Source organism: Acinonyx jubatus, chromosome A3 (assembly GCF_027475565.1).
Source record: "Acinonyx jubatus isolate Ajub_Pintada_27869175 chromosome A3, VMU_Ajub_asm_v1.0, whole genome shotgun sequence".
NCBI classification, from domain to species: Eukaryota; Metazoa; Chordata; class Mammalia; order Carnivora; family Felidae; genus Acinonyx; species Acinonyx jubatus.
Window position 1 is genome coordinate 65,877,879 of NC_069388.1, and position 13,958 is coordinate 65,891,836.

Consider the following 13,958-nt stretch of genomic DNA (forward strand, 5'->3'; position numbering starts at 1 on the left):
CAGGAAAATAGGCCTTGGTAGACTGACAAAGCAGTCAAATACCAATGGCTTCTGATACCATTATTTTTTCATGGCGTATTTTCTATATTTATAGGCAGAGCAGACTCCAACATACCTTTCATTGTCACATTAACACCAGATGCTAAAAATAAGCCTCCAAACCGGTTGTTAAAAATCTGATTGCCTTCTAGTGTTGCAGTTGCATGATTTGTAATTTCAATACCTGAAGTAAAATTTACAAACAGTAGATACATCATCACATTATACAGTTTCCTAAAAGAAACCTGCACTACAGCAAATAAAAACTAGTTAACAAGTGTATTAACTCAACATCTAAAGAATAAGATGAAATGTTAGAGTCCTTGAGAATAACACTTATTTTCCACTGTTACTAGTCCACTCTCCTTGCCAAAGTGAGTAATGCTACAGATGGTTCATAACTTACTACTTTCTTTGCAAACTAAGAAGAGGGTAAACGCTCAGAAGTATGGTGAGGTAGCCATTAGTTATACACATGAAGAAAAAAGGAGCTGAATGGTTATTTGGGATAAAAATAATTGTCATCTTCATTGGCAAAAAGTTGAAATATATGCGTAATACTTTGTGAGGCCAGAGGGCTTGAATTTGTCTGTAGTACAAGCCTGCATTCTATCCCAATTAATGTTTCATAATTACTACCGGACATTAAGAGAGACATTTCTTAAAAGTTGGGCTTAGAGTAGAAGAATGCAGAACTTGGATTGGGTACTCTAATAAGCGATTATAAATTGATAGGCATTCAGCCACTTTCGTAATACAATTTATACCTTTAGTTATTAAGCAAAAGAGAATAGACTAAAAATCAAACACTTTATAGAAAACAAGCTACAGGTAACAAAAGAAAATACAAACCTGCAGCAAATCCATCAAATATTCTGTTTTTCCTTAAGACTGGATGACTATTAGTGCTGATGAGAACACCTGCTTGAGCATTCCTGAAAATGTCATTTTCCTCAAGGAGACCTATAATAAAATATTTCCTCAGATTAAGACTAATGCACACAAGTTTTACTAGGTGTTTTGGTGGTATTTAAGTATTCTTTTAGTTTCTTATTGCATTGTATAAAATTCACAGGACTAACTTTTCAGCTGAAAATAAAGTTTATTAGTAATTCAAAGGAATATAAGACTTAACTGAAAATTGCCATGTAACCATACTAACAAATAACTGGAAATCCCATGGTAGCAGGAACCATGTGCAGTTCACTCACCATTGCATCCCAGTGGCTGGCACATAGTTTTTCTCACTAAAATACTGAATTAAAATTAATTCCTTTTAAATGTTTCTGGAACCTCTGCAGCACCCTCAGTGTTTTCATTCAAGCCCTGATTATTTCTGGCCATTACTATAATAATCATTATTTGACCGATTTCTTTTACTCCAGTCTCTTTTGCTGTTATTTTTCCCAGTTACCTACAGCTTTATCACATACCTCTCTGCTTAAAAAGTATTTTCAGAATAAAGTTTAAAATTAAGTTGCCATTTAAAGCCTTTCAAAATATTCCCCAACCTATTCTGTCTTCCTACATTACCTATGCTTTGAATATGCTATACGTTTTTATCTCTAATGCTTTGGTTTGTATTATTTCCTCATTCCAGAATGTCCTACTCTCTTTCTTCCTAATGTCACGTCCTCTGGAAGATTTTTAGTTTCTCTCCATCAAATTTATTATTCTCTCTTCTGGGAGCATAACATAATGATCGATAGTGAGCGGAGGAATTATTAGACTTTTGGTCTTCAAACACTGATTTCACCTCCTAGCTCTGAGTAGGTAAATTACTTACCTACTCTTTGTCTCCATGTCCTTATCTGTAAAATAGGAATAATGGCACCTACCATACAGGGTTATAATGGGGATCACATGAATTACTATATGTAAAAGTACACAGCACTAAAATATTAAGCTATATTACTCCTATAAAACCTAATTATGTATAGACAATTATTAGTTGTGTACTAGTGTTTCTCTGCTCCCTGAAGACGTGAAACATGGTTTTTATTTCTGTAGACATTTGACCCATCTGTGGTATTTCAGTCTTGACCTTAAATTGCTTCAAGTCCCTATCTGTAAGTTTGCTTTTGCTAAGATCCAGTCTGAATTCCATGTACAAAGTCTCTTAAGATTTGGGCTCTGCCTCTTTTCTAGGCTCACCTTTCAGTACCTCTTTGCCTTACTAAACCACTTTGTTTCTTCGAGACTTTTGTTTTAATGTGCCATTAGACTATAAACTTTCTGGATGTAGTACTGTTTTTATTTAGCATTGTATCTTTAGCATCGGTATCACAGTTGTTAGTACATGAGTATTCAGTTAATATGAACAGAACAAATGAAAATGAAATAAGTATGCTTTCTACACCTGGAATGACCTCCCCACCCCATTGACCTGTGAATACTTATTTTTCAAGGCACAGCTCAGGAGTGATTTTACTCCATGAACCTTTTCTCAACACCTTACAAATAAAACCATCCACTGTATTGTGTTTCCTCGTTATATCTTGTAAATACTCCTATCAGATATGTTACTTTATTACTAAATTCTAAGCTCCTTCAGAGTCTCTGTCATTAATGGAATCATCACTGCTTGGCTGTAGTAGTAAACTTTGTTGACTGGTATGTTGTAGCAATAACTAGCTATCCGGTATAAGATATGTACAGTGCTGGGTTACTGACATTTCAGGAATGATGATAAATTTGCATTTGACATTCTCCCCTAGTCTCTCTCTATAAGCAACATGCATTTGCAAGGGGCAGGGACTGTGGAACTTTTGCCTCAATGCAAAATGAGCTGACCTTTATGTATACAAAACCAGGCATGCCCGCTGGGCTTCATTAATTCCATTCTCCAACACAGTTGTAAACAGTTACAAAGCAATATTTCTTTACTACAGACATTTTCATCTATTTACAGACCCAATTAATTTCTCATCTAGTTATGTAACTGGACTTTGAGGTTTATTATAATCCTATAACTATTCTAAATACTAAGTCCAGAGAGAGAATGTAAACAAATTCTACCTTAAAAAAGCCTAACAACTGGCATAGTCAAGATGGCTACAAAAGAAAAAAGAAAAATTACGTTAACATTTGTCTCCTTTACCTCTAGGCACTAATCTCCTAAACCATCTCAAGACCTGATAAATAAACTTGAGATTCACTCATTTATAACATATTAATTGGTAATGTCACTAATCATTAAAGATATGGAAGAAGAATAATGAAAAACTTGATTTTTTACTAATGCAAAATTAACAACGATACCTCGACCCCCATTAAATATACAGATGCCACCATCTCTTCCATCATGGATTTTATTTCTTCTTAGTGTAGGATTACTATCTGTCTTAATCCAGACTCCAGCCATTGCATTGTCAAATATTTCATTGTCTTCTATACAGCCTAGACCTACAAGTGTAAAAATGTAGGTTATGTTATTTGGAAAAGTATATTTTAAAGGCAATTAGCATTGAGAAAAAGATGAAAGATTAAACGTACCAGAATTATAAACAAGAATTCCACCATTCTGTCCTCCCCAAATTTTGTTACGTCTAATTTTGGGGTTGCTTCCAGTCCTATGGATACAATAGAAAATAATGCCATTTAAATTGCTTCTACTCCCAGGGTACCAGGGTGGCTCAGTCAGTTAAAGCATTCGACTTCGGCTCAGGTCTTGATCTTGTGGTTCATGAGTTTGAGCCTTGTGTTGGGCTCTGTGCTGATAGCTTGGAGCCTGGAGCCTCCTTCGGATTCTGTGTGTCCCCCTCTCTCTGCCCCTCCCCCACTCACATTGTGTGTGTGTGTGCGTGTGTCTCAAAAATAAATAAAAACGTTAAAAAATAAATTGCCTTTACTCTCTTATCCATGTTATGTGAGGTAACAGTGGAAAAATTCATATTAATCACAGTAAGAATAAATATTAACAATGGCATCCTTCCAAAATGCTCTGAGAAAATTTATTGGTAAAGACACTGATTTAATTTTGCTTAATTCTATTTACTATAGAATACACTTACTTATAGATTATATTACTACTATACAGTCTCCTAATAATATACAAACTAAACTGAGGGAAGTTAGATTAAACGACTATTACTGCATGCTCCCCTCATATATAAAATGAAGGGCTGAATTTAAGTACTATTACAGTTTTTAAAACTGTTAAAATACAGGAAAGAGGGATTTAAAAAACTATTAATTTTACAGAAATAGTATAAAAAAAGAAGCTCCCATCTACCGAGTGCCTACAACATGCCAGGGATAGCTCATCAGTGTTTTTATACAGCCTTCCACTTTTCCAAGTATGATGGAGTACACTGGCAACTACAACCGTTACACTGGAGAACAGAGGAAATGTGCACTTATGGCAGGCATATGTGCCACTGGCTACCATCTTCAGGTCGTTCAAGAGAAGTTATATTCTGACAAAGCTGAGCATGTGATAAGAGAGTGAATATATATATGGAGGAATAAAGATTGAGCATTAAATAACAAGGAAAGTTCTACATGCCCCACATACTCCCACCCAACTTTTTCCCGAAAGCAAAATGTGAAAACGTTTACCTTATCTGAACCCCTGAATACATATGATTATAGATATCATTGTCCTCTAGCACTCCATGTCCATTGTCATAAAAATAAACGCCAACCTAAAATTTAAAAAAATTATTTTTCAAATGACAAGAAAGTGTTTACCAAATAATGTGTTTCCCAAATAAGAGTCCAAAATAATTTTACCTGCTTCCCACTATGTATCCTGTTTCTTCTCAGTACTGGAGTGCTGCCAGTTGTCACCCAGACCCCAGCCAGAGTATTACTATAAACTTCATTCTCTTCTATTACTCCTTGTCCTTTCTCATGCTAAATGAAATTTATTACAATAAATTACAATACATATCTTTTAGAAACATTACAATATATATATACATATATATCTTCTAGAAATAGTTTATATTCCCCCTTTAAAAACAGTTATCATAAAAAAATCTCAATTTTTATTTTTTAATCTGGTTAAAGAGGTAATGATTACATTGTTTTTATGTAGTCTCTACACGAATTTAAGCTCCAGAAGTTTATATACTGTTATGCGGCTTTGTACTTTTAAATCTATTACAGAAAGAGTAGTAGCATTCAATTTTCTTCAGCAAAAAAGCTTATCTTTCATTTAGTAAGTTAATAGTTATTTCAAATTTATTACTGATGAAATAATTCAAAAAAAGGTCTTAGGTTACTAAAATTTTTGAGAAGATTTAAGATATGGACATTTCTAGAACTGAAAATAAAAATTAGAGTCACACCTAGCATTACACAAGGACCTTTCTAAAACTTCCTGCATTTTCTCACTTGAATCGGTTGTAACAGTTTCAGACACCATGGTAACAGAAAACATAGGACTAATAGATGTTTTTACAATTCTGTAAGATGCTCAATTATGTTTCAACATAAATTCAAATGAGAAAATGGGTTTTCAAAAAATACTCAAAAAGATTCAAGTCTAGGGGCACCTGACTGGCTCGTTCAGAAGAGCGTGCGACTCTTGATTTTTTTAGGGTCATGAACCTCACGCTGGCGGGCAGAGATTTCTTAAATAGATAAAACTTTAAAAAATTAGTAAGAAGATACTTCTATGCCTAAATTCAGTCAGTTGACTGAATTTTACAGAACACTACCCACACTATAAAAGTAAGTTATTCATATATACTGGCAGAAAGAACAAGAGTCTTATTGTATAAATATTAAAGAGAGTAATAAATTCATACTCTACAAGTTGAATGTGGCCTACCCCTTCTATCTTGGTTTTAATGCATGGCATTCTAGAACTATATTCATTAACTTACCACATAAATCCCACCATGCTGGCCATCATGAATTTTGTTATGTCGAACAATTGGACAACTGTTTGTCCTAATCTGAATTCCTGCTAGTGCATTGCCTATTTAAAAATAAAAGTTACAATGTCAACATAAGGAGCCTAGTGCAACACAGTAAGAGTTTTGCATTACACAGTAGTTAAACATTTTTACAATTTTAGGAAAAGCATTAGGCTGTGAATATGTCATATTCAGAAAGATATTTGTGGTCCGTGAACATTACAAAAAACTAAGGGAACCAGGAGTATAAAAAGAAAAACCGTAGGCAGTATGGGTATAATGGTTAAGAGTAGAGACTCAGAAATCAGGCTGCCAAATTTTGAATCCCAGGAATTCTACCTTCCTGTGTGACTGTAAGATACTTAACCTCATCATACCTTTGTTTCCTGATCAGTAAGTGGGGATATTTAATAGTGTCTACTTCACAGGGTTGATGTGAATATTATATGACTTAATTCAGGTAAGGTGTTCAGAATAATGCCTGAAACTAAGTAAGCTTTATGTTAAGTATTAGCAAAAGACAAAGCCCAGGAACATATCAGTGTCTGGCATACAGACACCTAATAATGGTTTGCTGAGTTAATATCTCAAAAAGTTTTAATGAGGAGTATTTTCCTTTTATAGTTAGTACCAAAGTTAATGAAGTGAATCTAAGGAAACTGTAGATACTTCTGAGACTAAGGTCATATTTATATTTTCATCACTGATAATCTGGCATAGTGATTGGTACACAATGGGTACTCAGTAAATGTTAAGTGAATAATGTCTATTAAGTAAATAGATATCAGAAATAATCTTTATTAAGAGTTTAAAGAAACTGGATCAATTATCCTGTTTGGATGGTTTCAAAGTGGTCCACTGTGTTAATGTCAAGAAAGGCCAAGCTCCAAGACTGTATACAGCAAAACCACATGCTTACCATAAATGTCATTTCCTTCAATAAGGCCTCGTCCATCACCAAAGATGTAAACTCCCCCTTGATTTCCATTAAATATAGAATTTCCCCTATAATTAATAAATAATAAAAAATAAACATCTATTCAAACATCTACAAGCTTACTTGTTTTACACAATAAATTGTAAGGCCACTCATAATCATGTGACCTTAAAAAATTATTTATCTTCTAAGGGCCTCAGTTCCTAATCTGTAAAATGAGGGACTCAGATTAGATGATTTCAAATTCCCTTGCAGTTCTTTCTAAGACCTAAAGCTTAGAAGAGCCTCCTGGTATTTGAGACAAAATAACATTCTTTTTTTCCCCAAAATATTTATTTTGAGAGAGCATGGGTACACATGAGCAGGGGTTGGGGGGGGGGGGGAGGTGGGAGAGAAAGGGGGGGTGTAGGGAGAGAATCCCAAGCAGGCTCTGCTCTGTCAGTGCAGAGCTGATGTGGGGTTTGATCCCATGAACCCTGAGATCATGACCTGAGACGAAATCAAAAGTTGGACGCTTATTAACTGACCAAGCCACCCAGGCACCCCCAAAATAACATTCTTAAAAATCACCCCTCAAAATAGCTAACACAATGAGAAGAACTGTTTTTTAGCTGATCTGGAAACATTTGCTGAATATTAACAAGATGGAAATCCCATAATCTACTTTCATAAAGCCAGTGGAAAATAAAACTTGGCAATTAAAAATAAATTATCACTGATCAAATTATAATAGTTCTGTTCTACAGTCTTAGTCAATGCCTTTCAGAATGTATCTGTTTGTTTCCTTACTGTGGCCAGAGGGAGTGGTAGGAACTATTAAAGGAAAGTTTTGACTTTTTGTTATTCTTGGACTCTGTCCAAGAATCTTTGAGATAGCTACTTTCCTGATTTATGCTACCTGCTCTAAGACAAAAAGAGAAGACAAGATCATTCAGGTTCCAAGAGAAAGTTCATGGCTCTACGTACCCATTTATAAATGCAGTTTGATAAATTTAAAATAAAAATCTCAGCATTTGCAATTGTTCATAAAATATTATTAATGCATGGCTTAGATCACTAAAAAACGAACACCCTAAAATAAAAGCAATTGTTATGCTCATTCAGATGCATAGACATTTACTAGGAAAATCTATTTTACAGCAGTCAGGTGTCTAGGAAAAACACTGAGAGTTAAAGCTAAGTATCCTGACTTTTCTTACAACACAAAACAATGTGACAAAGTAATTTCCATCCATAATTACATATAAATACCTTATTGTTGGGTCACTATTTGAGGTAATCCATACACCTGCAAAGTTGTTTGCATAGATTTTATTCTCTATGAATTGTCCTCTTCCTTTCTCATGCACATATATTCCTCCAGTCTGCCCATGATGAATTTCACATCGAACCACCGTGGGGTTAGCATAGGCTTTTACTTCAAAGCCTGCTATTCTGTTTCTGTGTATGTTGCAACTTTCAAAGTAACCCTGAAAAACACAGAAATTAAACTGTAGGTAAGGCTACCTTCCAAAAAGAAATGACATTAAAAAAATTGACGTTTTTAATGTATACCTCTAAATTAAGTATCAGAAATGTTGAGTAAGAATAAAACACAGATATACACTAAATTTCAAATGATAAACGAAGAGATTTAAGTATTTTAGTAAAACAGAACTACAAATTCTCTAATTGGTCTGAGTATACTCAAAGCCAGGAACAAAAAATAGGGAAAGATTTATTCAATAAATGCAAATAAACACCATTACCCAATAAATATATAGATCCTTTAACAAAGACTTATTACGTATTAAATAAAATAAATCCTTGTTAAAAATGCCCCAAGAAATCAAATTCTAAAAAGTTGACTTAAGGACATAATCAGAGACAATAAAACCCTTCTGAAGACTTATGTTTATGCTCTACATGCTATCTAAGATAGTATATATTAAATATGATCTCAATTCTATTTCAAGAAAAACTTGAAGAATAAAACAAAAATATGAGGGCATGATTATCTGAGAAGTATTATGATGACTTTTTGTATCCTTTACGCTTCTCTTAATTTCTTAAATCTTCTGTAACAGACATGCTTATTTTTTTTTTTTTATTTTTTGGACATGCTTCACTTACTTGTAATGAGAGTCAAAGTTACTGTAATACTGATATCCTAAATTCTAAGATCCAATCAAGAGTAAATAATTAAGAGAAAAAAATAAGACATTCCTAAGCTGGCACTTTACCTCCTGGTCTATCTCCCTTCAAAAACTGAAGGTGTTCTCCATTCTTTAAATTCTCTTTAATACTAAGTACTTTCTTATGCTACCTCTAAGTACTGCTTTGTACTACTTCCATATTGGCCATATCCATTTCTAACTGATCATAAGCTCCTATATAGAAATGAATATACTAATTTCTGGTGCAGCTATACAGGACTTCACACACACTAAACACTCAAGTAAGAACTAATTAACTTTTTGCAAAATCTAGTAGAGGCTAAAAACAGGACGTAAATCTGAATAGTTTACTATATATTTAACTCTTTAAGAAGACACACCTCTGAGAATAACATTCAGAAGTAGTTTCTGGATTCATTTTCTACAAGTACAAATTATCTGTAACTTTGAAAAATAACTTCTTTAAATATGAAAAGCTTCTTTGATTTTACACCAAATAAAAATGGATGTATAATGGATATATATACAGACTATTATGGCAAAACTGAGCATCAAAGAAAAAACCAAGAAATTTAAAGAGTTCAGACCAAATGGACTTAATGTTAGGTTGGAATGAATCCACATTTCTGATGTTTTCATTATTGAGAAAGGAGTTCAATTAGGCTCCTAGTTTATTTCTGCTGGGAGTTGAATGACTTCTCTGATTGGTAAACTTAGGGAAGAATAAACTGGGTATGCTCATTCAGCTTCACTCTTTTCCTCACAGAAGTGAGCTGCCCTGAGGGAGCATGCCTTCTACTATTCCACAAACAAATCTTAGGACTAAGTGGGTAAGCCTATTTAATTTTGGGGTGCAATTACAACCAGATCCATGTGGTTCTTGTTCTAGGTTGTATTCTCCAACTTAGCTCTTTAAGGGTTAATAAAATGCTATTTCAGCCCCCTCCTGCTACCTCATGGCTTTATTTCTTAATTTGTTCAGAATGTGGCAAGGAAATGTGCTGCTTATTGGGCTTCCATAAAGATTTCAGTAACAGCCCACTGTCATCTACTGACTATACTAAACATACAGTACTGCAAGTATATTTTGCTATGTATTGACTAAACATGATTCAAATGCAGGGATGTTCTTTCTGTTTTCTTTAGGTTTTGATTCTGTATAGTTAAGATAGTCAACTAAAGCAATTTATTTGTTGTTGTTGTTATTTTGTTAAGTTTATTTTCTTACTTTGAGAGAGTGCGAGCACATACGAGTTGGAGAGGGACAGAAAGGAGAGGGAGACAGAGAGAGAATCCCAAGCGGGCTCCACACCATCAGCACAGAGCCTGATGTAGGGCCTGAACTCACAAACTGTGAGATAATGACCTGAGCTGAAACCAAGAGTTGGACACTTAACCCACTAAGCCACCCAGGCACCCCTAAGATAGTCAACTAGATCCACAAGTTTATTAAGGCAAACAGCAGCCTCCTCTCCTCATTTTCCCTGATCTAATGGCCCCCGTTTCCATTCGTTAGCTGTTTCTTTTTATCTATTTTTTTAAAGTTTATTTATATTGAGAGAGAGAGAGAGAGAGAGTGAGTGAGCGAGCAAGCGGGCACACAAGCAGGGGAGGGGCAGAGAGAGAGGGAGAGACAGAATCCTAAGCAGGCTTCGCGCCACCAGCACAGATGTTTGGGATTCTGTCTCTCCCTTTCTCTCTGCCCCCTTCCACTTGTGCTCGCTCGCTCTCTCAAAATAAACATTAAAAAAAAAACCCAAAAAACAACTTGTATTGTATCTTCAGCTTGCAGTTTTAGGGATTATCCACTGACTTCCTATTATAGAAGGTAACAATTTAGCTCTTTCTATTTCTATCTCCCATCACACACATTCACACTGTATCATTCCAATGTAGTTATATCACAATTTTGGTTAAGATTACTGTGCTACTCAGAGCTGAGCCATAAAGTACAACTACGTATTCTTTGCCATACAACTTTTTATTGAAGTTAGTAATTATCTTGTTCTCCTTTGCTTAGGTCTCTAGTGATAATTCTATCCTAAACCTGTGATCAGTTCTTTAAACACTTGAATATATTTATATTCACATCAGATTTATCAATTTATCTTCCTGAACATAAGGTTTTATAATCTGCTCTAAACTGGACTGGCTGCCCTGGTCATAGGCATGCAGTCATTTACAACATTGCAATTTAAAGGTTAAAATGTCTCCTAGGTTTTATCAAAGACGGTGTTTGTAACCTGTATTTTTTGTTTGAGGATAGCTTTCAAGAACAGAAAGCAGCAAAAAACATTATTTTCTTTCATACTTTTTTTTTTTTTTAAGTAAACTCTACTCCTAATGTGGGGCTTGAACTCACGACCCTACACTCAAGAGTCACATGCTCCAGGAGCCACCCCCCCACTACATGCTTTGAAAACCAGAAGCCTCTCTATTGCTACAACCGTCATTTGATTACATTCATTACAGAACAATGATTGACTGACTTGTAGTTTAATAATTTTACAAAGAAATCTATCTCTTATGGGCTTAAAGGGTTCAGTTAATGTAATTCTGCTTTAAAATACATTTTAATGGAATGCATGTTTTAAGAGACGCCTTTAGTGTAAAATAGCCTAATAATACAGAAATGTTAAGTTGGATATAGACAGAATTCTACTTTGCCTTGTAAGATGCAAACCACAAAAACTCCAACATATATGTACAAAACTCCAAAAGCAAGGGTGTTTTGTTGGACAATCCCAAAAAATCATTTCAAAGATATCAGATTGCTAAGAGCTTCTTCCATATATACATTTTTAAGTTTATTTATTTTGAGAGAGATGGCACAAAGGGGGGTAGGGGCAGAGAGAGAAGAGAGAATTCCAAGCAGGCTCCATGCTGTCAATGCAGAGCCCAATGCGAGGCTTGAACATGTGAACCATGAAATCATGACCCAAGCTGAAATCAAGAGCTGGACGCTTAACTGACTTGAGCCACCCAGGGACCCCAAGCTTCTTCCATATATAAAATAAGGGCTTGTTAACTTGATACCACAAGTGTTTCTAAATCCTTGACATACACATTAATATAAATTTTTGAAAATTAACTTTCTATAAAGTTAAAAACTTAACACTGATATAAAAATAAAAGGCGAAAGACTTTTTCATTTAAAATTTTTTGGAAATACAACAGTCTTTATTAAATATGACAAAGTAAAAGGCATTCAAGAATTTCTCTTAAAACTCTCCAAAGAAAACAAGAATGAAAAATAGAGGAAAAAAAGCATGCTATCTTCATTGAAATAAATGTCTGCAATGCAAACTACTATTTACAGAACACTTGCCAAATACTGCAAAATCTGGATAAGGAAGAGTAGGTGCTGAAACCTAACAAATGCTATCTTCTACCTTTAGCAAGGTAGTTTTCCCCAAATAGCTGAAGGTTCCAATGAGCCTAGCCAATACTACAGTGATGAGATCTAATGGCAAAAGAAAGAGATATTTCCGTATCATTTTCATAGAAATATCCCAGGCACAAGAAGTAAATGTGAGTAAGAAACACACTAAGCATGAAATTATGCTTCCTATCTAAGGGAGATTATCCAAAGTAAAGGAAAATGAGAGAGGGCAATTTCAAAATTTCTGTCACCTGTCATGTGTCAAATTCATAAATTAAGAATAAATGTCTCAAAAAATTTTATAGCAGTTTGGTATTGCTGTGGTATTCTAATTACATTTTATACAAAACAATACTCTGGAATGGATTTAATATTAAAAAAATTGGGGAACTGTGAACAATGACAGAAAAATTGTTTTTAGGAATGAGACTGGTACTATGGTTATATGAAAGAAAGAAAAATAAAGAATCCTCATTTTTTGAAGATATGTGCTGAAATGTATACAGATGATATGATGATGTCCAAGATTTGCTTCAAAATAATCTAGAGAGTAGAGAGTAAAGTGATTAAGTACAGATGAAACAAAATTGGCCATGAATTGAGATAGCTGTTGAAGTGGAAAGCGGGTATGTGGAGATTCATTCACTATACTGTTCTACTTTTATGTACGTTAGAAAAATTCCATAAAACAAAATGCATTAAAAATTAGAGCTAAAAACCCTACTGGAAACAAAACAGGAAAAAAAGAACTATAGAAACATAGTAAGGGACACAGAGAGCCAAGTTTCTAAAGAAAGGAACACATGGAATAAAAAAAAAAAAACCCAGTAAAACACAACATCAACAAAAACCTACATAAGGATACTGAAGTAGAAAAAGAAAAAAAAAAAACCACAACAAAAAAAACCCAGAATGATCTCAGACTTGCCAGCTACACTGGATGCTAGAAATATAAAAATGACTATAAAATTCAGAGGGGAAAAAAGTGCACTCAAAACTGTGTATAGTTAGCCAAGTTAAAAGGTAATGGGGTAGGTGTTCTCAAGTGGTAAGAATTCAGGCTACAATACTTGTAAACCCCTCTTTTAAAAACAAATAAAAGGGGTGGCGGGTGGCTCAGTTGGTTAAGCATCTGACTCTTGATTTGGCTCAGGTAGTGATCTCACAATTTGTGAGTTCAAGCCCGGCACTGGGCTCTGCACTGGCAGTGTGGAGCATGCTTGGGATTCTGTGTCTGTCTCTCTCTCTCAAAAATAAATAAATAAACTTAAAAAAAACCCCAAAAAACAAATAATGAATGGCTAAATGACAAAGTCCAGCCATACAAAGGATGAATCAAAAAAATTCAGCAATGGACAAACTGTTATAAAAGGACTAAAGGTAAACAAATATAGAATAAATACACACCAATAACTATAGGAATGCAAATGTTACAAATCTTTACAAGAGAAAAATAAGAATATAAATGACGGAATGGTGACAGGTTGAAATGTAAGGTGTTCATTCCCTCATTTTTTGTACGAGTTCATACTTAATCCTAGAGGTATCCTTTATACTAGTGCATGTAGTATCTTTAC

General features: G+C 34.4%; 1 protein-coding gene across 2 annotated transcripts in view; it reads right to left on the reverse strand.

Annotated features, from left to right (window-relative positions):
- The window catches only part of FBXO11 (F-box protein 11), an 83,929-nt gene that overhangs the window by 2,454 nt on the left and 67,517 nt on the right, over positions 1 to 13,958 (reverse strand). For both annotated transcript variants that reach the window (XM_027072508.2, XM_053200566.1), the window contains exons 12-20: positions 8,095 to 8,312; positions 6,826 to 6,911; positions 5,874 to 5,968; positions 4,774 to 4,896; positions 4,600 to 4,685; positions 3,535 to 3,611; positions 3,301 to 3,444; positions 892 to 1,002; positions 116 to 223 (exon numbers count right to left, since the gene is read on the reverse strand). In XM_027072508.2, coding sequence (XP_026928309.1) covers positions 116 to 223; positions 892 to 1,002; positions 3,301 to 3,444; positions 3,535 to 3,611; positions 4,600 to 4,685; positions 4,774 to 4,896; positions 5,874 to 5,968; positions 6,826 to 6,911; positions 8,095 to 8,312 — 1,048 coding nt within the window. The remainder of the gene's footprint in view (positions 1 to 115; positions 224 to 891; positions 1,003 to 3,300; positions 3,445 to 3,534; positions 3,612 to 4,599; positions 4,686 to 4,773; positions 4,897 to 5,873; positions 5,969 to 6,825; positions 6,912 to 8,094; positions 8,313 to 13,958) is intronic.